This window comes from Staurois parvus, unplaced genomic scaffold (assembly GCF_062004578.1).
Source record: "Staurois parvus isolate SC_StPar_1 unplaced genomic scaffold, SC_StPar_1.0 ptg000381l, whole genome shotgun sequence".
In the NCBI taxonomy this organism is placed as follows: Eukaryota; Metazoa; Chordata; class Amphibia; order Anura; family Ranidae; genus Staurois; species Staurois parvus.
Genome location: NW_028318177.1, coordinates 2,855,673 through 2,881,107, shown reverse-complemented (window position 1 = coordinate 2,881,107; position 25,435 = coordinate 2,855,673). Strand labels below are relative to the sequence as shown.

Here is a 25,435-nt window from a genome sequence, read left to right as displayed (position 1 = left end):
TCTGATGTAAGAAGGAGACTCTACCAGAATGTGATGTAAGAAAGGGACTCTACCAGAATGTGATGTAAGAAAGGGACTCTACCAGAATCTGATGTAAGGGGACACTCTTCCAGAATCTGATGTAAGAAGGGGACGCTACCAGAATCTGATGTAAGAAAGGGACTCTACCAGAATCTGATGTAAGGGAACACTCTGCCAGACTCTGATGTAAAAAAGGGACTCTGCCAGACTGATGTAAGAAGGGGACTCTACCAGAATCTGATGTAAGGGGACACTCTGCCAGACTCTGACCGACTCTGGAGTAAGGTGGTGGCACCTTGGGGACACTGATGTGAATGTGGCACTCATCCTGACTGTTGCACTCCATATGTTGTTTTGTATATTACTTACACCTAACCCCTGTACTCTGTACATTATGCATTGATATACAGTAAATAAACCTGCCCAAGGTGTTCATTGTGTCAACAGTTTGCTGGTTTTAATGAAATTCTTCCTTATGGTAGGCTCAGTAAGGCAGTCTATACATTAGTCATTTTTGTTCAACATGGGGGTTCCCACGTGGATGCGGAAATCACTCCCCTGAGGTATTGTGTTCTGACAGCGGAGAGACGTATCTCTTATCACTGATAAGTGCTGCCAGCTATAACTGGCTGTGCTGGTCGTATGGACATTTTCCTAGAGGCTGGTTGTACAGAAGTCAATCGGTACACTGCCCTACAAACTGCTGATTCCTGCCCTCTGCTCTGCTAAACCCCATCCTCTGATCTGTTGACCCCCAGTACACTCCGCTACTGATTCCTGTTTTTATACACTGCCCTGCAGACTTCATACCCTTTACCCCCCTGACATTTATTACTGCACCCCCATATCATACTGGCTAGATCCACTGGCTAACTCTCCGCAAACGCCGCATGTGCGGTTTAGCGGCAGTTGCTAGGCATTTGCCAAACGTTAAAAATGCCCCACAAACGCCTAGAATGAAGTTTGAATGGTGTTACCGCTCCGCAAACGCCCCGCAACCGCGTCACAAACGCCGGCCGGGCGTTTGCGGAGCAGCACCATAGACAAGAATAGGAGGCTTCAACGCCTCCTGACTCGTCCAGAGGCGTCCGTTTTGCCGCGCCGCTACCGCTCCCGTTAGAACAGCACCATGTGCAGAATGTGCAGAATTGCCAGAGGCGTTTGGGAACCGGTAAAAACGCTTCCCAAACGCCTCTCTGCCGCCTGCACACAACGCTAGTGTGAACGTAGCCTAACTCTGAGATAAATAAACACCGAGATTGTAAAATACTTTTATTGAAATATATTAGGAACACTAAGGGGTGGGGAACCCACCTCCCCCCCACCCCATCTACTCAAGGCAGCCCCACCCAACTCCAATCTACCCCGGACTTACCCCCACCCACCCTAGACTGACCCCTCCACTCTCATCTACCCCAGGCAGATCCCCCCCACCCCGATGTACCCTAGATTGTCCACCCCATCTACCCTTAGACTGACTACTCCACCGCCGTGTACCCCAGACTGACCACCCACTGCCGTGTACCCCAGACATACCCTCCCCACAACATCTGCTCCAGAATGACCCCCCCACCCCCATCTACCCCAGACTGACCACCCCACCTCCATCTACCCTAGACTGACCATCCCACTGCCGTGTACCCCAGACTGACCTTCCCCACAACATCTTCTCCAGAATGACCTCCCCACCCCCATCCACCCTAGACTGACCCACCCTACCCCCATCTTTCCCAGACTGACCACCCGAAAAGTAGATCAAAATTTCACTTGATTTTAAAATTCAATTTTGGAACAAAATCAACTTTCTGATTGAAAACCACATTCACTGTTAGAAATTCATCAAAAATGAAAACATGAAATAACTCACAACATCCTCCCCACCTGGCAAACGCTGCTGAATCTTCTCTCCTTCCATGATTATCCTGGCTACTCATACCAGCCGGTGAAGTGGCATCGTCGTGCTTGCAAAGGTGAGCAATCATTGGTCAGCAGCAGCATGTGACCACACTGACCAATGATAATCTTTCGGAGCCCTTTTTGTTCTGGAAAGATGCACAAGAGCGTGATCTTTACATGCCTGAACCACTACAATGGCTAGTGTGGGAGGTGGAAGTTAATCATGGAAGGAGCTAAGCCCAATGAGGGGTGGGGAGGGTGTCGTGAAACTACTCACTTTTCCCTTTTTTGTGGAAAGGCGAACTAACCTTTAAAATATTTAGGGCTGAAACAACTAATTGACATAATCAATTATGAAAATAGTTGACAGGCTGATTAGTTGGCCTGAATACGTTATGCATTATTTGTTTACGTGGTGGGAAATACAGTGCAGCACACATACAGCTCAGTACACCATCCATACATGTCAGTAAGTGCCTGAGAACTTGTGAATGTGTGAGGAGCTATGCCATGGGACATGTAGTCCGGGGCAGAAGAAGGAAGTGAATGAATCTAAAGGCAGTAGTTTTTTTCATCTTGCTATAAGGACACTTTATACCAGGGGTCTACTTTTGGGTATAGAGATATATTTTTATATATGATTAGTGATTATCTGCTGTTTTTGTACTATAAAGAGCTAATTTGGGTTTTTTAACTCCATTATGACAGGTGATAAAAAACGCATGCTGCTGCTACTTGACACCCTATGCTGGCCATACACGCATATCTATTTTTGGACGAGAATATTCGTACAAACATTCTTTGTACATTCGATGTGTGGAGAAATGTCATTCAAAAATTTTACTTGCTTTTAGCAGTCAACTCATTTTTAAATGAATGTCATTTCTGAATGAAAACCACATACACTGTCCAAAAATGTGTTTGACTGAGAAGTTTTCTAATCTTTAATTTAATAAAGTAAAAATGTGTTCATGTACGGCCAGCATAAGTGATAGCAGGTGCGGGGAGCTTGTATCAAGGTGCCTGCCTAGGACAAGGGAGTCTGTCATTTATAATAATATATTACCGTCTTGTCTGAAAATCTGCAAAAGAGCGTTTTAGGGGTTTTTTTACATTTTTTTGTTTCTTTAAATAAAATTTTTGATCTCGGAGTCAAATGATATGTACCAGATTCAACCTCTAATAGTGTATATGTCTCTTCTGTCTTATTCTCAGAGTGGATTAGATATTGTGTTCCCTAACCATATAGCTGGCTATTTATATTTAACACTGCATACAGATATTCAAAAATATATTCTTTTTTTCAACTTTACATATTAACTAATTATTACACCAAACTTTGAGGTTTTTGTCTGTTTAATCGAAACCATGATCAGCCAACTATTCGATTATAAAAATAATCGTTAGTTGCAGCCCTAAAAATAACTAGACGTTGTAAAAACTACTACTACTTGCATCTCTATGGTCTGTTCTACCCCCAGTTGTGCCTGTGATGTCTGCTCCTGATCTCACACACACATTATACAAGATCTGGCACAGTTTGTTATTGAAGAATAAGGGTTCGTGTACACGGGGCGTTTGGAAAACTCTTCTGAACGATGGAAACTGACTGCTGAAAAACGTAGGTTAAAAAAAGTCAGTTTAGCCGCATTTGCATACCGTGTTTAGCCGCATTTATGCACATTTGCGTTTAGAAGCGTTTTTAAAAGATAACCTCAGGAGACCCTCCCAAATACCCAGAATGCACTAAAAATCTGTAAATTCACTAAAAAAGGCTACTAAAATACTGCATGAGTTATTTGATCAAGTCATGCTGTATTTTAGTAGTAAAAAGCATGCATCATGTTTCAGCTGTCAGTGGGGTTCCCACTGACAGCTGAGTGTTAAAGAAAAAATTGCCGGCAATTAAAAAATAATTGTAAAAAACGCCGTGGGGTCCCCCCTCCCATTCAACTTTGGGTCTGGTAAGGATTTTGAGGGGAAGCCCCACCCCAAAATTGAAAAAAAAATGGTGTGGGGTTCCCCCCCAAAATCCATACCTTTTTTTTTGCCTTCCTCTGGATCAACTGTGGGTATAGGATTATAACTTTTTTTTTTTCTGTGGTTCAACTGAATGAACGTTTGTCTTTTTTCAGCCAGACTAACTATGTAACCTAGGAGAGAAAATGCAAAAGTGCTGTTTTCTGGGGGGGATGGAGGAGCCAAGGCAAAATGAGACCCTAACTAGCTATGTCTCTCACTAACGTGAGGCCACTGGATGTGCTGTAACTGAGGCTATATACAGTATCCAGCAACGTGTTCCAGTCCTAGCCAAGACCTTCCTGTCTCAGACCTGGAGCACAATAAAATCTGTCTGAGCGGCACTCAGCCACTCATAGAAAGTGATGTATTCTATCAATGACTAAAAAGCTTCCTCTGATACAAAGGTTGAGTTTGATTTTGTGAAATCATCAGCCTGCCTCTTTGACTCAGCCAATCAGAGGAAGCTTTGCATTCATTGATAGAATACATTGCTCTCCATGAGTGGCTGAGCGCTCACTCTATTGTGTTCCAGGTCCCTTCTGTTGCTCTCGGCCTTCCCCATATTTGCAAATTCCTTTTGCTTTTGCTGACGTGATCTGACTTCCTGGTAGAGGATCCTCATGATCCCACTGTATGTATGTGTATATATATATATATATATATATATATATACACACACATACACATACACACACACATACACACACAGTTAGGTCCATATATATTTGGGTGCAGGCACAATTTTAGTTTTTTTCAGGTATTTTCCAAAACATATTCAAGCTATAGTTATATAATGGATATGGGCTGAAAGTGCACACTCTCAGGTTTAATTTGAGGGTATGTACATTCAGGAAGGGTTTAGGAATTACAGCTCTTAAGAGTAGCCATCCCCCCTTTTTCAAGGTACCAAAAGTAATTGGACAAATTAATATAATCATAAATAAAATGTTCATTTTTAATTTTTTGTTGAGAATCCTTTACTGGCAATGACTCCCTGAAGTCTGGAACCCATGGATATTACCAAAGACTGGGTTTCCTCCTTTCTGGTGATTTGCCAGGCTCTAACTGTAGCTGTCTTCAGTTCTTTGTTTGTGGGTCTTTCTGCCTTTAGTTTTGCCTTCAGCAAGTGAAATGCATGCTCAATTGGGTTGAGATCAGGTGATTGACTCAACCATTTCAAAATGTTCCACTTCTTTTCCTTCAAAAGCATCTGGGTTGCTTTTTGCAGTGTGTTTTGGGTCATTGTCCTTCTGTACTGTGAAGCGCCGTCCAATCAACTTTGCTGCATTTGGCTGAACAGTATATCTCTAAACACTGCAGAATTGGACCATGAGCTGTTCCAAGCCTTCTCCACACTTTTTTCTTCCCATCATTCTGGTAAAGATTAATCTTAGTTTCATCTGTCTAAAGAATGCTTTTCCAGAACTGGTCTGGCTTTTTTATATGTTGTTTGGCGGTGAACCCTCTGTATTTGCTTTCATGAAGTCTTCTCTTGATTGTAGACTTTGACAATGATACGCCCACCTCTTGAAGAGTGTCTTTCACTTGTCTGGATGTTGCGAATGGGTTGTTCTTTACCATAGAGAGGATCCTGCAACCATCCACCACTGTTGTCTTTCGTGGACGTCCATGCCTTTTTATGTTGCTGAGCTCACCAGTGTGTTCTTCTTTTCTCAATGTACAGAACTGTTGATTTGGCCACTCCTAAAGTTGCTGCTATCGCTCTGATGGATTTGTTTCTTTTTGAAGCCTTACAATGGCCTGTTTCACTTACATGGACAGCTCTTTTGAACGCATGATGTAGGTTCACAGCAATAGATTCCAAATGCAAATACCACACTTAGAATCACCTCCAGACCTTTTACCTGCTTAATTGATCGAGAAATAATGAAGGAGTAGCCCACACCTGGCCATGAACAGCTTTTGATTCAATTGTCCCAATTACTTTTGGTCCCTTGAAAAAGGGGAGATGGCTACTCTTAAGAGCTGTAATTCCTAAACCCTTACTCCAATTTGGATGTACATACCCTAAAATTAAACCTGAGAGTGTACACTTTCAACCCATATCCATTATATAACTATAGCTGGAACATGTCCTGGTCAATACCTGAAAAATCTAAAACTGTGCCTCTGTCCAAATATATATGGACCTAACTATATATATATATATATATATATATATATATATATATATATATATATGAAAGCACAGCTCACTCCCAAGATGAACTATAGGATGTGTAATGTGGATAGAACAACTATTGTGCAATGCTCGATACAAACAAATGGAAGTGATGGGGTATAGAGCTTATAGAGGATGTTACAAGGAGGCAGAAATACAGAGGAAATTATTGACAAAACATAAATTGCAGGGTCATTAAGTAGTGGATGTGTATGCGTTTTTTTGGCGAATAAGAATATTGTTGTTTTTTTTTAACTAAAAAGGAGAGCTTTATTGTAGTCAGTTGCATATTACAGCTTAGATCAGGGGTGTCCAAACTTTTTTCAAAGAGGGCCAGATTGGATGAAGTGAACATGGTGGAGGGCCGAACATTTTTCCAAACATTCTTTGAACCATTACAATTAAATGCAAATAAATTATTTTATGCCAAGTTACCGTATTTTTCGCCGTATAAGACGCACCTGACCATAAGACGCACCTAGGTTTTAGAGGCAGAAAACAGGAAAAAAAAAATTCTGAACTAATGGACTGCAGACACAGTACAGGAGATGACCAGAGACTGCGGACAGCACAGGGATGACCAGAGACTGCGGACAGCACAGGGATGACCAGAGACTGCGGACAGCACAGGGATGACCAGAGACTGCGGACAGCACAGGGATGACCAGAGACTGCGGACAGCACAGGGATGACCAGAGACTGCGGACAGCACAGGGATGACCAGAGACTGCGGACAGCACAGGGATGACCAGAGACTGCGGACAGCACAGGGATGACCAGAGACTGCGGACAGCACAGGGATGACCAGAGACTGCGGACAGCACAGGGATGACCAGAGACTGCGGACAGCACAGGGATGACCAGAGACTGCGGACAGTACAGATGACTGCTGACCTTTGGGGAGGTGGGGAGCGGGTACCTGAATTTGACAGGTACCCGCTCTTACTTCCGCAGTTGTTCTTTGATCTTACCTGTTCCTCGATCCAGCCGCGCGCTGTCTTCCCGGCTTCTGTAATGGCGCTCGGCATGACAGCCGGGTGCCCAGTGCGCATGAGCGAGAAGCACTTGCGCTTTGTGATTGGTCCGGCGGCTTCTGGGATCTGTCATGTGTCCCAGGTACCGCCTTACCATTCACAAAAAGCACCGCTTCTTGCGCATGCGCACTTGGCACCCGGCTGTCATGCCCAGCGCCCACACTACAGAAGCCGGGAAGACAGCGCGCCGCTGGATAGAGGAACAGGTAAGGTTCCGCTGCAGAGCTGAGCGGCCGGCCCGGTATTCTGACACGGCCGAGGTGGAAATACCGGACCGGCCGCTCCATATGACACACTGACATGGAGGGCCGTATTAAACCGACCCTCGGGCCGTAAATGGCCGCGGGCCGGACTTTGGACATGCCTGGCTTAGATGAAGGATATTGTTTAGTGTCACTTTAAAGCTGTCCATTCACTGTACAGATTGAACGTACAATTACCTTTACATTTAACAAATGATGCAATATTAAGGCAGATGTAAACAAACCTGTCCATTTCTATCAAATTAGGCAGACCCTTGCACTACATAGCTGATGGTAGAGGAGATTGTATAGTCAGCCCCAGCCTGGAGTTCAACCATCAGCATGGCACATTATACACACGCACGTACAGACATGCCTCCTGGGCACTAGAGGCCGCCCAGGCACTCTCTCCGGTCTCTGAGTGTCCTGTCTCTTTAAACAAAGGGTTCAGAGATCTTGAAAAATGGAGAACTGTCAATAGGGAAATGCAGAGGAACCTGGGCACAGCATCCTTTGCATACCATCATGCCATGGAGCGATTTGCACATTTCATATGGCCATGTATTAGATTGTACGGGGAAATCAGAGATATGACTGATAACTTCCAATCATCTACTCTATCAGTCCAAATCCTCTTCCCTGTGTGTGGCCCATCGATCGAATGGATTGTCAGTTCTAGATCAATTATTCCAATCAGGATTAAATTGATTGCAAAAATACAAATTAAAAAAAATAATTTATTGCGGTGTATGGCCACCATTAAGACCTCGTTCGAATGGTGCGTACTAAAGCATACACCTGCAGATGGGTTGTGTTTACCCAAAAGGATGTAAGATTGGGAGCAGCGTCTGTGTCCATATTGACATGAAAGGGACTGAGTGCACACGGATGCATGGCATACCTGTTTGTCCCCTGTGAGGGTAACCACGGTGCTCCATTCACATAGCCTTTAGTACGCCCCATGTGAACGAGGCCTAAGGATCCTTACACACAGTACTGACGCATGCATACCAGATCTTCCTGGAAGAAAAAACTATGTGAGTAGGATCTGTATAGTGCATGTGTGTACTATGTATAGAAGTGCGTCAAATTCCTCCACCTCCCAGGATGCTCTTATACATGAAACTAGTAGTCTCTTCCACAATCTTGCTGACTTTTTTTTTCAAGTGGGGTGTGATTTATGTGTGTACACATGTATGAGTATTCAGGAGTACACACATAATATAATGACCAGGAATTAAGTTTTTCTTTTTAACTGCTTCGCGCCGGCACCTCCTGGCCCTTTAAGGGGTTTCTGGCTGGGAGACGGGGTTTAGGGTCATGTGACTGCCGTGATTGGCTGTCACAGGATCGGAAAGGTCCCGATCGCAAGGAGAACACAGCACTAGTTTTTGGACATTTACACGGCTGTGTGTACAGACCCATAGATAACAATGAGCTGCATTCACATCAGTCACAAGTACAGTTCACAAAGTTGTGTTTTTGGCTGCCATGTGCGAGAACCCCAACACTGACCAATAGTTGAGATTGCTGCTTCAGTGTGTTCACAAATCATTGTACATTGATCATGATGACTAGAACACACATCACAGACTGGAGAAGAATTATGTTGTGTCCCACCATTGTACAATCTATGGGTTTTTATGGCTCATTCACACTTATGGCAATATTATCTCCCCTTTACAGAGATCTGCAGTGGATCACTTTTCAGAGGGAGGTTGACAGGCAGAGGGGAGGAGATTATGTCACCTCCTCACCACCCGTTTTAATTCTGAGGCCTCATTCACACCGGCATCCAGGGAATGGTAAACACAGGAGGTTCAGCCACAGTTTTACTGCCACCTAAAGGAGAATATGGAGCCGCTCAGGACTGTACACATTCTGTAATTGCAACAAATGCTCCCCCCTGCCAAGTGAATGGGACCAAACTACAACTGTGTGTAATGAATGTGGATGTGACACGATGGTGCAGAATGTTCAGGAATAAAACAGGCTGTGAGGAGGAGACGTATTACCTCCCCTCCCCCCATCAACCACAAGGGTTGCTGCATGTGTCAATGAGCCCTATGAAGCCTGCGCTGCGACTGTGCGCACTCCATGTAGTGGAGGAATGATCCCATTCACATCAATGTCACATTTGGAGGTAATATTGTCTGGTAAACACAACATGGGGATAATGGGAGCGTACCGCAATCACCTGTAATGTACGCTGTGGTAGTGCGGGGGTCTCAGGGTGATAACAGGCGGTGAGGAGGAGGATGGTGATGATGAGGTGACATATTCCTCCCAGCCGCCTGTCACCTGCCAGAGCCCTGAGAAGCCCCAACCACAACCACCTACATTATACCCCACCGTGGGCCCCATCCCATTCACCTACCAGCGCTGTGTCTGGTGTCTGACGGTCCGCCGCTGGCAGAACACTGAGAAGCTGCAGACTTATGGAGAGGCACGAGCCCCGCCCCCTGTGTGCGACTGGCTAAGTCAAAAGCCCCGCCCCCTGTGTCTAATCACACAAGCAGTGATTGGTTGGAGGGGTATAGCGCCAAGCTGGATCCCAAGGAGGAGCTTGAACCGGTTAACCCCTTATGTATGGGCAGCATTACAGGCAATGGGGATATGTGATGGGCAGGAGCAAAACAAGTCTCTCAAATTAATTAGTCTTCAGTGTGGAGTATCAGCAGTTGATTGCAGGAGGTGTCAGTGTCTTGGGGGTGGGGGGCAGTCCAGTGATAAATGGGGGTGGGGGGTCAGTCTGGGGTAAAGGGGGGTCAATTTTGCGTATATGGGGGCGGGGGTATGGAAGGCTGGGGTAAATGGGGGCAGGGAGGACATTTTGGGGTAAATGGGGCAGGGAGGACATTTTGGGGTAAATGGGGCAGGGAGGACATTTTGGGGTAAATGGGGGCAGGGAGGACATTTTTGGGTAAATGAGGGCAGGGATGACATTTTGGGGTAAATGGGGCAGGGAGGACATTTGGGGTAAATGGAGGCAGGGAGGACATTTTGGGGTAAATGGAGGCAGGGAGGACATTTGGGATAAATGGAGGCAGGGAGGACATTTTGGGGTAAATGAGGGCAGGGAGGACATTTTGGGGTAAATGGGGTCAGAGAGGACATTTTGGGGTAAATGAGGGCAGGGAGGACATTTTGGGGTAAATGGGGTCATGGAGGACATATTGGGGTAAGGGGGATAGTCTGTGGTAGTTGAGGGGGTGGGGGGGTCACTCTGGGGTAAATAGGGGCAGGGGGATCCATCTGGGGTAGTTGACGGGGTGGGTGGTCAATCCCAGGTATTTGAAGGGGCGGGGGAGGGTATTAGTGATGGGGGAGGGGTATCAATGGTGGGGGTTGGTTTCCTCACTCCTCAGTGTGTTTTGTATATTTCAATAAAATGATTTTACAATCTCTGTGTGTTTATTTCTTTATCTCAGAGTTAGTGGTGATTTCTGTTGACTATCAGGTGGATCCTCCTGTAAGGGCCCAATCACTCTATATTGATGAATGACCATTCATCGTACAGCGATGTTTAGCACAATGCACATCAATGTAGCACAGGGCCCCGTTCACACTTTGGTGTAGAAGAAATGCGGACAGACACGTAAAGAGATCCCAAACACAGGTAGCTGCCATCATTTTTCTGTGTGATAAATGTGCAATGCAAAACGCTCTTGGCTCATGTCCAAAATCTGGTCCATGAGCTTCTTTGGACTGAAGGGAGGCCTATTCAAATAAATGGTGCTGCTCCAAAAAAAGAACAACAAACATGACGCAGTAGTGTACTCAGCTGTGAATGAGGTCTAAGGTGTTTGATGTGAAGTGTTGGGAGTTCTTAGAGGCCCTCAATGTACCTTCCAGCAGACATACACTGCAGTATAATGTATGACAATGCAGTAAAGTGTGTTGTGGTGTGCTGCCAAGAAATCGTACGTGGACCGTTCTTCCACACACAGCAACACACCTCACTGTATTGTTCTGCTGGTTGGAATTCTGCATTGGGGGGCCGTGTACATAAACGGGCGATACCGTATTCAACAACATGTGTGAGGGAGGAGAGAGCACCTTTACCAGCCCGTACTACTGAGGAGATACGAGATTTCAGAGGCCATTTTATTATAGAGATTTAACATGTCCTGTGATCTCCGGTATCCGGTGAAATCTCGTATTCCCTCATTAACACGTCCTGTAATCTCTGCTATCCCATACAATTCAGTGAACGGGGTGGTGTGTGATCTGTGACAGTGATAACAGATTTCCCTATAATAAAGAGTCGGTTCACCATTGCTCAGTTCTCCCAATCACCTCCCTATCCACAACGTGCACTCAGATCCTCTCTTCTCCCCCCTTCCTCTTAAGGTGACCATACACTACACAATCTGATTGTACAATCTTCCTTAGATCTACCATCAACTGTAGTTCAAGGGCCAGCCTGATGTGATACAAACGAATGGCTTATTTAGATGTGTCCCTCTATTACATTGTTTTGGTAAATCTAAAGGAGATTGTACAATCAAATTGTATAGTGTATGGGCAAGATTTAAACATTTAAAAAAAAAAAAAACTTTAAAAATGTTTATTACTTGCTAAATCTTGGCCTAGGCATGGATGATATCGCAGGCCAACACACATGCACATACGGCAAAGGTCTCTGGCAGAAGCCCCAGCAGCCTGCATGCACATGCACAGGACATCACCAACAGACTCCTTGGATATGTGATGTAGACACCCCGGGATGCAGCTGATCTCACACATTCACATACAGGCTGGGGGGGGGGGTCTCTGAAAGAGGATTGGCAGAGACCTGCAGGATGTGTGCATGTGCCGGAGATCTGACTTATACACACACCTGCCATGGAGCTCTCTGGGGGTCCCTAAAACCTGGCAGAGAATTGGTGTGTCTGCGCATACAGAGGGTCTTGTGGGGGGGTTACGGTGATGTTTTTCTTTAATCAGGAACTTCATTCTGTCTAACCCCTCCCCCAAAAATCCATCTCAGAAAACATCCTACCCCATGGAGTCCAGCCTTGTCTTGGTTAAACCAGAAGTTCTCCCTTAGCCGCTCTTCTCCAGATCCGCCATCTTCACTGGAGGTTGGACATGTGCCGACACACTGCCAATCTCTGTCAGTACTCTACCAAATGACCCCCCTAGCCCCCCCTTTCCGATGTCAGTGCACATGTGTCACAACGTGTAACAAACGGCTCCTGCCATGCTACATCACACACCCCAGGAGGCACTTTGTGAGATGCCACACATGCAGACATACCAAGGGGCTTTTCCCCAGAGTACTGATGAGTCCATCCTGCCAACTCCCAATCATAACTAGAGACCACGGGCTGTCTGACACAGAGCACAGAAATGTCAGCCGTCGTGGATGTGTATGAGCATTGTGTGTGGTCACGAAGGCCCGCCCTTATTACTGAATACTATATATGAGTTATGTGGTCAGTAAGAGGCTAACATTGCTGTGCTCTGTTTTGTATATTAATGATCACTTTTCAGATGCTCATATGATTGTCCCCCCACACTTAGCTACGTCCCCTACCCATGAATGCGCAGTCTGCCATCTATCACTTTCACAGAATGCTGAGCTGCAAGAGAGAGCTGAATGTGCAAGCGTGGGTAGAGAACAATGCTGAGTGTGTGTCCATGAGTTTCTGGGGCCGTGCATCCAACACTGGATACATCTTACCATCTGCAGGATAGACAGGACAGTAATATGTCCCCCTCCAGCCCAGGGGCCCGTCACCTACCAGGCACTGTACCCCAGTCTGGCCACACACTGCCACTGCAGAGCACAGAGTTCTCTTCATGCTGCCAGACATAGGAAGTAGGCTTCCCTAACTGAGTACCTATCCGAGTCTTGGCCTTTTCACAATGAACAGGTAGGTACGTGATGGAGGTGACCTACTACACTTCACTGTGAATAAACATTTCTAGAATGCCTATTAGCACTGAAATGCTGCACCTGCACCAGAGATGAATGCTGTGGTTGGGGCCTTGGGTCCCGTTAACTATGCCCCAGATTATAGTGTGTGGTTGTACAATGCTATGGCATATATCAGAGCTATATGCATTTATATTAGTTATAATATGTGACTGTACAATGCTATGGAATGTGTCAGAGCCATATACATGTATTGACTGAAAAACACGCATTATTATTATACAAAAGGAAGGCAGACATTACACTTACAATACAATCTGGTACAAGAGGAATCAGAGGGCCCTGATCCTGAGAGCTTACAATCTAAGAGGGAGGACACACATTACAAAACACATTCTGCCACAGAACAGGTCACAGCTGTAATAATGCAGAATAGTGTTTGAATGTACAACCCCACAGTATATGTCAGAGAAGGTTGGCAGGAATGGCACATGGAAGGGTTTAGTTATGAATTCAGGATCTGATAACAAAGTAAATCTAATATTTGGTGACACACATGATGAGACATATTTATTACAAGGTTATATCCTGATCTATAAATGAAGGAAACCTGATTCTGCCACTTCCTAATTCTGGGTCTGCTTAGAGTGGACATCGGTCTGATTTTCTGTAATAAATCAGAATTTGAGTTTTGCTAATTTGCATAATAGCTGTCACCAGGGAGAATTCTCCTAAGTGCTGCAAATCCTACTTGAGGAAATGCAGCTGTTTGTGGCAAACAAGGTTGCCGTGGCAACACAGGCACAGTGGGCGGGGCCAAAGTCACAGCGGAGTCTAGCTCCACGTGAAGTGGGCGGGGCCAAAGGCACAGTGGAGTGGGTGGGGCCAATGTCACAGTGGAGTGGGCGGGGCCAACATCACAGTGGGGTGGGCGGGGCCAGTGTCACAGTGGAGTGGGCGGGGCCAACATCACAGTGGAGTGGGTGGGGCCAAAGTCACAGTGGAGTGGGCGGGGCCTGTGACACAGTAAGGCTAGCATTACATTCCAGAGCGTAGGCAGTCATTTCTCACTAGCCGCAGCAGAGTGTAGACACGTTTTTATCGTCTCATTCCACAGCTAGAGAGTATTTCATTCTGTTGTATATACAACAAAAAAAATGGCAAGATTCATGCGTTGGTGGAAGACTCTTCTTTTTCCAACCACCCGGACACGACCTAGGCAAGATGACAACCGAGATGAGATCAGCAGTTGTTCAACATTTAAATATTCAGATGTGAACACCAGAAAGCGGAGCAGGGAGGAGGAAGTACTTGATGTGACCAGAGAGGTAGTACAGACCTGTGTGGAGGACTATGGTGAGACTCCATGGAACCACAGCAATAATGACAACGCTACAGAGATAGTACAGAGCTCCGCACAACAGAAAGGCAGGAAAAGGAAATCTGATGAAGAGCCTGACTGTGAGAGTCCTGTGACCAAGAAAAGAAGGACGCCTTGCAGCTCTTCAGAGGAGGATGACAAGGATCAGAGAAAGCAGAGCAAATATGACCGCGCTACAGAGACAGGACAGAGCTCTGTAGAACAGAGAGGAAAGAAGAGGAAATCTGATGAAGAGCCTGACGGTGACAGTCCTGTGACCAAGAAAAGGGCAGTACAGAGCTCTTCAGAGGAAGATGGCGAGACGGCGAGGGACCACAGCAGATATTATACTGCTAGAGAGACATTACAGAGCTCTTCAGAGGAAGATGCTCAGAATCAGGATAAGCCGAGCAGATATTATACTGCTAGAGAGACACTACACGGCTCTTCAGAGGAAGATGGCGAGACGGCGAGGAACCAGCGCAGATATGACAGCGCTACAGAAACAGGACAGAGAGGCAAGAAGAGGAAATCTGATGAAGAGCCTGAATGTGAGTGTCCTGTGACCAAGAAAGGAAGAACAGATGAAGGAGGTAAATATTATGGATTTTCATATAGTATATAGGGGGGAGGGGAAGGTATTTCTGCATCAACTCCAACATTAGAGTAGAACTGAATTCAAACAGCAGAGATTTACTTTGTTATAGGGAGGATTTAGAAATGTTAAAGTGTAACTCTGGCCAAAATAAAACTTGACATACATGATACAGGCTGTCAGTAGCATTAACACCTGTATACAGTTGTTTTATACTGCGGCCTTAAGATGGATAGGACACTGTCAAACGGCAAACTGTAGGCCGGCCCAGGTTAACCCCTCCCACTCCCAGCATGCCTCTGTTGTAAAGCAGTATCGAGAGCATGATGATAAATACAGAAAGGGAACCTTCAGGTGAAAGGATTCCTGTCACCGTTAATGGACAAAAAAGGTTTTTTTTCATGCTTTTTTTGGAGAGAGCAGACAGGGGTTAGAACCCATCTGTATTGTATTGCTCTCCGTGTTCCAATGAGGAGCTTTCCCCTTGCTTCCTGTCCTTATGACGCCAGGATAAAAAATTAGGGGAGTTGGTGTCACTGGGAAAGGGACGTTTGTGTTATAACCCCTCCCTTGCTTTTGACAGGTATAATAGCTTCCTGCTCTGTACAGTATTTCTACCCGCCCTGGCAGTAACTCTCTGAATAAGAGTGTTTTATTTATTTATAATCATGGCATGAAGAGTGGTGAGATGGCAGTCAAATGCCAAGTATACCAGGGACGGGCGCTGTTTGAATAGGCTTTGGATTCCCTTGTTGGCAGCAGAATTAGTTATTGATTTGATATCTGTTTAACTGATTAAATGCAAAACAGAATTATCAGTTATAGCCGGAGTAAGCGATTTTTGTCTGTTGTACTCCTTGTTAGCAGTTATTTCTGTTTTGGAGCCTTCAATTACCAATAGGCATAAGTACAGCAACATGATTTGCATGGTGACGGGGTAATAAATTAAATGTCTTTCTTTCTCTAGGAGTTACCGGACCGACGACAATCCACAGCACAGAGAGTGAACAACGTGAAAAGACTTTCCTGGGTCCAGAGGACTTCATCTTTCACAAGATACTTGGAGAGGGAGGCTATGGGAAGGTAAGTGATTAAAGATAACTGCTAAGGGGACACTGAACACTGGGGGACACAAGATGACCATCCTCACTGAAGACTGTACACCATGTGCAGAATAACCCCACCCCCACTGCAAGGGAAAATTTTAATGTGGAGTGTCAGATTATGCCTGCCAGTGCAGCAACCAGTCAGAATGCACCTTGTCTGACTTCTGCAGAGTGAATTCTGATTGGTTGCTCTGGGTTACAACGCTTAAGAATCAGCCTGGTGGGTTGAATAAGGAGGACGGAGGCTGTCTGTGTATACAGGACACAAATGGCAGTTGGTCATATTTCTGCAGATGGCAAAACCAACAGGTCAGAAGAAGGGGGAAAAGAAAGATAATTAAGCATTGAACATGAGGAAGGTCCAGCAATGATGTTATATATAGAGCACATGGAAAAAATGATGTACTAACTGTTTCTCTCCTACAGGTGGTGCTGGCAACACACCGTGACAGCGGAAGACTGGTGGCTGTGAAGATGGTCCACAAGAGGAATCCAATTGATGACAACCCAGACACAGTCCTCAATGAACGCCAAGCCCTGGATATGGCAGAGGGCAGTCCTTTCTGCAGCCATGCCTATGCTGCCTTTCAGACAGAGGTAAGTCTAATTTTGGAAAAGTTAAAAAGACAGAATTATTGTATGAATAGCGTATATATATAAATGTAACATATAGGAGCACAAACATTGCTTGATGATAATAATAGATTAAGCTGATAATGATGAGATTAAGCAGATGTAGAAGACACCAGAAACAAGCTACCAAGAAATGTACAATGCTTATAAGTTTAGTACATGTATGCTTTATTCAGGGAACCATCCAGTAGTTACAGCAACTGCCTGAAAGCGAGATGCTATAACAAATTATATAATGGTGTCACCTACAGCTGTACATGGAGTGAAGATAGCCTACATGGGATGGATAGATGTCATGCAGTGTGTTTTGGTAGAAAAATATAACATGTTATTTTCATTTGGACCTTTTAACTAAAATTAATTCACTAACCTGTCTATATTCCTTTCCCCAGGATTACCTATTCTATGTTATGGACTATCTGAGAGGAGGAGATGTGTATGACGCATTTGAAACCTTGGGCATAGCAAACAACTTGAAGCCAGCTGACCTCTCCATGATCAGAATTCTGTCCGCGGAGCTCCTGTGTGGTCTGAAGCACCTGCATTCCAGAGGAGTAGTGCACAGGTAATTACTTTAATACATTCTTAAATCATTTTACAATTCGCTGCTCCCCTCCCTCCACCTCAACAACAAAACTGCTATCAAAGCCAGTTTGTGGAAAGGACAATGGTGAGCGTACACTTACCCGTTCATCTTCCAGTACAGCTCATTTACTGCAGTTAGGTCATCAAACAAACTAATGGTTTCCTGGATCGGATCGTAATGTGTATGGGCAGTGCTAGAAAATGGAGCTTTGTGATTGTTGATCCTTCTATGGATCAGTAATATTGGGATATATGGGTTAAAGGGGGAAAATTGTCTGAAATGCAAATCTGACTTTTTTTTTTTTTTCTTTTTTCTCTACAGAGACCTGAAGATTGATAACATTCTTGTAGATGGCACCGGTCATGTAAAAATTGCCGACTACGGTGTGTCAGCAACCAACGTGTTTGGATCCAACATGGTGACAGAAGACCGTGGACACTCGCTTCATGCATCCCCAGAGGTGAGTAAAAGAACATTAATTGACTTTTCCAATGTGCCCAGGGCAATTGTCTAGCATAATAATCCTGTAGAAGCCTGTATACACATGGCAATAAAAGACCAGACTGGGCCTGTCCAACTTTAAAGAAAATCTGTATACACAGAGACATTGTAGACCAAATTAAGCCTGAATTAAATAGAACATAATGAGCAAATATCCACCAGATTAGGCCTAGATGATAGAGAACCTATATACATAGGACAATTATTGACTAGAACAAAGATAATCTATCAGCTTGGTCTTTACCAGTCTCAGCTGAGGGTCTCATCTGGCACTAAAGAAAGCCACTGACTCCCAGCAGCAGTGCTAGTTCCATAGCTGGCAAGTCCCTATATGTGGCCTGCCCTGATGTTGTGGCCTGCCCAGGAGCTAGCATCACTTTTGGAGGTTGAACAATCACAGCCTTCAGCACTGAAAAGAAGTTTCAGCTAGGACAGGTTTATTCCATGGTGACAGATTCTCTTTAATGCGATTCTCATTCAGTCTTCTTAATAAGAATCTGTCAGGATAAAAATCACTCTTGTCAATTTGGCAAGGGGCAGCGAATATTCCTTGTAGCTCTGTGTGTACAGACAGTGAAACTGGATGGTGTGCAAAGGCTAGTTTGTCTGTGTTATACATAGAGGTCGGATGCTGCTAAAATAACGAAGTTATACATTTAAAAATGAAATGTCTGGGTGGAGCCTTGTTCAAAATGATGCTTCTGCTTTCCAGTCTGCTTTGTCAATATGATCCTAATTTCTCTCTCTCTCCGATTTTCCCACAGATGCTTTCCGAACAGCCATATGATGGAGCTGCGGATTACTTTGCGTTGGGGGTTTTACTATTTAGAGCTGCCCTTAAAGATTATCCCTTCCGTGGCATTGCCTGTGATCCGAGAACAATAATAGATGGTGTGCCATTCTTCCGGCACCCCACTGACCCCAACTTCAAGGATTTTCTGGAAAAGGTACGTAGTGACACAGTCCCAGCGGGACAGGGAAAGTACACTTATAGGCTCAGCCAAGGAGCCAGTGTGCTTTATGAATGTGATTTGAACTTGATTTGCTTTGGGACTCTGAAAAAAGTGAAGCACATTCATGCTGATTGTAAAAAAAAAAGTGTGCAAGGTGGTGGCGAAAACCTGTCACATGACCTTGAAACATCATGTGACATCACTCTCCATCTATGAGACCAAGCATTCTTTGCAGCATTATGCAGAGAACCCATCACAGACTCCTCATTACGTTCTGCTTTTTATTGCTAGGACATAAATTGCCAGCACCGTGGGGAGTATTTCTTGTGATGTGTGGAGAGTGGAAGTCTCAGGTCTTTATAAATAGACTTTTTAGCAATTCTGTGCCATAACAATCATCTTATGTTTTTCTGTTTTTTCGCCTACAGCTCATGTGCAAAGATCCACAACAGCGCAAAGAACATGTTGCCAACATACAAGATCACCCATTTTTTAATGGCATAAACTGGAAGGAACTGGAAGCGGGGGAGGCACGCCCTCCTTTTTTCATACGTCGGAAGGTAAGTAAAGACTTTGAGGTGTCTGTGTGTGTGTGTGTGTGTGTGTTCAGAAAAAATGAAGTTTGTGAGACAAAGTATCATTGTGCTTCAAGTAGACTTCCAGGCTAAAAACCTAACTAATCATAAAAATGTCTACTCCCCCTAAAATCTATGTTGACTAACCTATGTAAAAAAAAAAGATGTACATACTTGCCTATTTTCAGGCTTTTCCAGTCAGGTCAGGTGATCCGACTTCTTTGTGTCAGCCAGCAGCGGATACAAAGGAGAGGAAAGAGCTCTGACAATGGCTGGAATGCCTGGAAGTGGTGACATCACACATAGGCTTATATGACACAACCTTTGTTGTGCTCACTCCTCTCCCCTGCAGCCACCGCTGGCTGACACAGGGTAGCCAGATTATGTGAATGGCCTGAAAACAAAAAGTATATATATAGCCTGGAATTACACCTTAGTAAAACTAAAAGGCAAACCTTTTTTTTTAGTTTTGGATAGAGTGGAAGTGAGTTTGCACAATTCTAATATTGGAAAATCCATATCCTTTCTTATGCATAGTGGTGACTGATATCTAATATCTCACAGCCCTATGAACTTGGTTACATACAGGGGGAAATTGTTCCCATAAGTCATAGAGGCATTTCATTGAATAGTGGGTCTCATTGCTTTCTCTTTTACAGGGCTTCAGAGACATGACAAGACAGACGATAAAGCTGGAAGACCTAATGAATGACATGGACGAAGAAGAAGAACCTTATGAACCTATTACAGCTGAGGAACAAAAGCTTTTTAATGGCTTTTCCTTTGTCAGTGACGAATGGCGAGCCATGATGAAGATGAAATAAAGCCATACACACCAGGTTGTAGCTTATGGAAAACATAAGTCACTGCAAGGCATTTCAGACCGAGACAGTGCTAGAAGGTTGTGGGTGGTAAGTCTGCGGTACATGGCGGTCTGGGGGGTAGGTCTGCCTGGGGTAGATGGGGGTCTGGGAGGGGGTTAGCCTCGGGTAAATGGGGGTGGGTCAGTCTGGGGATGAGATGGGTGGGGTAAGTTTAGGGTAGGTGAGTCATTCTGGGTAAAATGGGGATGGGGATAGATGTCTGGGATAAATGGGGGTGGGGGTTAGTGGTATCACACTGTGGAAGGGGGGTCTGTCAGGGGTAGATAAGGATGGGGGTACAAGTCTGAGGTAGATGGGGGTGGGGGGGTCAGTATGAGGTAGATGGTGGTGGGGGGGGTTAATCTGGGGTAGATTGGGGTGGGGGGGTAAGTCTAGGGTAAATAGGGGTGGAGAGATCCGTTTGGGGTAGAGAGAGGTGAAGGAATCAGTCTAGGGTATAGTGACGGTGGAGAGGGTCAGTCTGGGTAAATGGGGGTAGAGGGGGACAATCTGGGGTAGGTGGGGGATGAGTCTGGGTTAGATTTGTGTGGGTGGGGTAGATAGGGGGGAGGGTTCCAGTCTGTGGTGGGTAGGGGAGGGTCAGTCTGGGGTAGAGGGTGGTTAAGAGTTCTGTCTGAGATAGGTGGGGGGTCAGTCTGGAGTAAAGTGGGGGTTGAGGGGGTCAGTCTGGGGTAGATTGGGTGGAGGGAGTCAGTCTGGGTTAGACAGAGGTGGAGGGAGTTAGTCTGGGGTAGAGGGGGTTGTCTGGGGTAGATGGGGAAAAGGGTTTCAGTCTTTGGTAGATGGGGGTGGAGAGGGTCATTCTGGGGTAGGTGGGGCAGAGAGGGTCAGTCTGGGTAAATGAGGGTGGAGGGGATCAGTCTGGGTTAGGAGGGGGATGAGTCTGGGTTAGATTTGTGTGGGTGGGGTAAGTCAGGGGTAGGTGGGGGGTAGGGGTCCAGTCTGCGGTAGATGGGGGTGGGGGAGGGTCAGTCAGGGGTAAAGGGTGCTTAAGAGTTCTGTGGGGGTGGAGGGGGGTCAGTCTGGGGTAGATGAGGGTAGGGGCTCAGTGGGATCACACTGTGATAGAGGGTGGTGGGGGGGTCTGTCAGGGGTAGATAAGGAGGGTGTAAGTCTGAGGTAAATGGGGTTGGGGGTTCAGTCTGCGATAGTTTGGGGTGGGGGTCAGTCTGGTAAAGATCGGGGGGGGGGGATGGAGGGATCAGTCTGGGGTAGAGGGAGGTCAAGGAATAAGTCTGGGGTATAGTGGCAGTGGAGGGGTCAGTCTGGGGTAAATAGGAGTGGGGAAGTCAATCTAGGGTAGACTCAGCCAAGCCCAGCTATTTTATATAATGTGTCTTGATCCTGGATCTGGCAAGTCATATTGATTGTAGAGTTTCAGGAAAGGGCACAAAATACAAAATGCCTTGCAGTGTTTTATCAGTTTTCCAACAGAAGTTGTTTTTTATTGTGTACCTGGTGTGTGCCGACAACTATTACTAGATGTCAGGGTAAGTATCGTGACTCTAGTGTACCTCACAGGAAGAGTACAGGCTGATTCTTTCTGTGCTTTGTATCATACTAAGTTGGCATTTGGCTTCAATCAATTCTATGCCGCCTCTGACCGGAAGGTTAAAGTGGTAGTAAAGTCCAGAATCATAAAACCCGCTGACAGACAGGGATTGCATAACAGAAGATTCTCTTGTGTCATAAATGTCCCCCCCCCCCCCTCCTGTCAGCAGGTAATGTGATATAAACCACATATGCACGGCTCAGACCAAGTTTACAGTCCGCTATCTGTGATGCGACTCCTGTTCGCATGCATGGGAGTGACGTCACTTCAGCTCGGCCGTTCAAACAGCCGAAGATACAAAACTCGGAAGACCAAGAGAAGACGAAAGTCCTGGAGACCTGGGAGAGCTATGAAAGTGCAGCGCTGGAGAGCTCCATTAAGGGTAGGTTTGTAATAATGTAAAAGCATGCAGTGCATACAAGTACATTATGACTTAAAGCTACACGGAGCACTTTTTTTTTCTTAAACAATCAGGAAGACTTTATTACACTTTAAAAAGGGCAAGGCAACATATCTGGTAAAGTGGGATATGGTTGCTTTCAAAATCCTTTAACTTCTTCAGCCCCAGCCACTGCATTAGTACGTTTGCAGGTCGGCACAGCTGTGCAAAACCACGTTTTAAAACGTGGTTTTGCAAAACAGGTAGGGGGCGCGCGCCCGCCCTACCTGTCCCGCAGGTGTCAGCAGCGGGTCTCCGCTGCCGGGTCACGGCTGGTCATTACCGGCCGTTTCCCCGCGATTAGCGGTGATCGCTGACAGTTGCCTGTCAGCCCCTGACAAGCTGAAGAGGGAGAGAAGAGTTTCTCTCTCGATCAGCCTGTCCCCATCCAGCACCCCTTCCCCCCCGCCCCCTGGTAAAACACTCCCCTCACACAGTTAACACTAAAAATGTTAACCCCTTCCTCCCCAGTGACATTAGTACAGTGTCAGTGGGTTTTTTCTTCACTGATCACTGTATTGGTGTCACTAGGGATGTCAGTGACCCCAAGTCAGTTCCCCCCCAGTGTCAAAATGTCCGCCGCAGTCCTGCCATAAGTCGCTCATCGCCGCCATATGTCGCTGATCGCCGCCATTATTAGTATAAAAAAAATTTAAAAACCCAGTATCTTTCCTGCCATTTGTAAACGCTATAACTTTCATGTAAACCAATTAATTTACACGTATTGGGATTTTTTTTTAGCAGAGACATGTCGCAGGATGCATTTTGGATGAAATTTGTGACAAAATTAGATTTTTGAATTTTTTTTAATGGACAGCAAAAAGTCCAAAATATGTTTTTTTTTTCTCAAAATTGTCAGCCTTTTTTTTTATAGCGCAAAAAATTAAAAACGCACAGGCGATCAAATACCACCGAAAGAAAGCTAAATTTGTGGGAAAAAAAGGATGTAAATTTAATTTGGGTGCAGTGTTGCATGACCGCGCAATTGTCAGTTAAAGTAACGCAGCGCCGTAACACAAACCTCTTCTGTATCCGCTTCCTGACCACCCTACAGCAGAAATACTGCTACAGGGCGGCATGGGTACGCAAAATCACACATATATATATATACGTGATTTGCGCTCCCAGATAGCGTCAGATTGCCCGTCAGTACACCAGTCATCACATTTAACCCCTTGATTGCCAGGAGCACGCTCATGCACAATAAACCTCCATTGCTAGTATAGTGTCTGAACGGGTCAATATCTTTGATCAGGTCAGCACTATACCAGCGTTCACATTAGTATAGCTTCCCCAAAAACGCAGCGTTAGCGGGATCAGCCCCCGGCACCTGCCAACACCTGCATTTAGCCCCTACGCTTACCCCCCCTTCTCCCCCAGCAAGTGCAGTGTCAGTAGGTCACTGACACTTGATACATTGCACACAAAACCGCAGTGTTCGCAGAATCAGGCCTGATCTCTGTTAGCACTTGCCGGTAAATTTTGATGACTCTCATATGCAGCAGAGTGCCAGTACTAGTGCCGCGCTACCTTTTGGTGAACTGGCGAGTACCAGTATCGCCGCCAACCCAAATTCAAACCTTGCCAGACCATTCGCATGGAAACTCATTATGGTTTTCAAATTTACATTTTTTTGGGGCCTAACCCTCACCATGGGCATTACTAAAAGAAATGAATTGCGGTTTTATTGGTCCGCAGACCCGATTCATCATATGCCTGTGTTCTCTGCTGCCATGGCCAGGCTTAGATATGAGAGTATAATGTGTTTTATGCATTTCAGCAACAATACACTCTGTCATCCTCGGGGTAACCCTGAATTTGACCGGCTCCACAAAATTCCGCCCCTCGCAAATCACCTTAACCTAAAATTTGCAGATATCTATACTCCCCAGCAAAACATCTGCGTTGAGGAGTCCCTTATTAATTTTTCTGGCCGCCTTGCATTCAAACAATTTCTCCCCAGCAAGCGTGCCAGATATGGGGTCAAGATGTAGAAGACCTGTGAGAGGACAACAGGCTATACTTATAAGTTTCGGATTTACGAGGGAAAAGATAGTCACGTGGAGCCCGCCCGGATGCCCAGACTACATGGGGAGCAGTGGCAAGATAGTTTGGGACTTGGTGTCATCATTTCTCCATATGGGGTACCACTTATACTTGGACACTTTTTATTCAAGCGTGCCACTATTTAGACATTTATTCAATCTTGGAACTGGCACTTGTGGCAAAGTGTGACCTAGTGTGTGCCCACCATTAGAAGTGGGTGGATGCAGGGCGGTATATTCTAATGGTGGGCATACCACACACTTTTTCTGGCAGAGATTTCTTCTCATTTTTTCATTCAGTCCCCTGGCTGCATACAAAAAAAAAAAAGAACATAGCATATATAACCAACAAGGACCAGCGATGTACTGGTACATCACTGGATTTGAATGGTTATACCAGGATGATGCCTACAGCTGCAGGCATCATCCTGGTATAGTTTTTTTCAGCCGGTGATTGGCTTTCATGTAAAAGAAATCTTAGTGGCTAATTAGCTGCAAGATTGCTTTTACAAGCAGTGGGAGATGATGTCCCCCCTCCCCCGCGGCCTTCTCGGGCAGTCTGTGCCATCAGGGGAACCTGAGAATGCAGCCGGTGTTTCTCCCAGCTGACCATAGAGCTGATTGGAGACCAGAATGGTGCCAATCATCTCTTTAGTCTAAGAATTCGGAAGCTACAAGCATTTCATCACTTCAGTTTCGCAGGATATAAACAGCGTCATTTGTAAATTGGGAAAGCATCTGATCACACAGATTTTGGTTTGATTAGATAATGTAAGGGCAGAGGAGATATCTAGAGTCTGATAGACCCCAGAGTTCTCAAAAAAGAATATGACAATGCCCATTGAAGTTATAGGGGTTATTTGCATTCCCTGTAATAGCACTAAAAGTGATAAAAAAAATGAAAGGTACAATGTAAAAATAATTT

At 45.4% G+C, this 25,435-nt stretch overlaps 2 protein-coding genes across 2 annotated transcripts in view; one reads left to right on the top strand and one right to left on the bottom strand.

The window, feature by feature from the left end:
* LOC149455939 (ribosomal protein S6 kinase alpha-5-like) overlaps positions 1-25,435 on the bottom strand; it is a 71,421-nt gene that overhangs the window by 14,594 nt on the left and 31,392 nt on the right. The window lies entirely within an intron of this gene.
* On the top strand, positions 16,817-17,544 carry LOC149455940 (protein kinase C delta type-like). Its single transcript, XM_089685720.1, has 2 exons — positions 16,817-16,939; positions 17,368-17,544. Exons 1-2 carry the CDS (start codon positions 16,817-16,819, stop codon positions 17,542-17,544), a joined length of 300 nt encoding a protein of 99 aa, XP_089541846.1.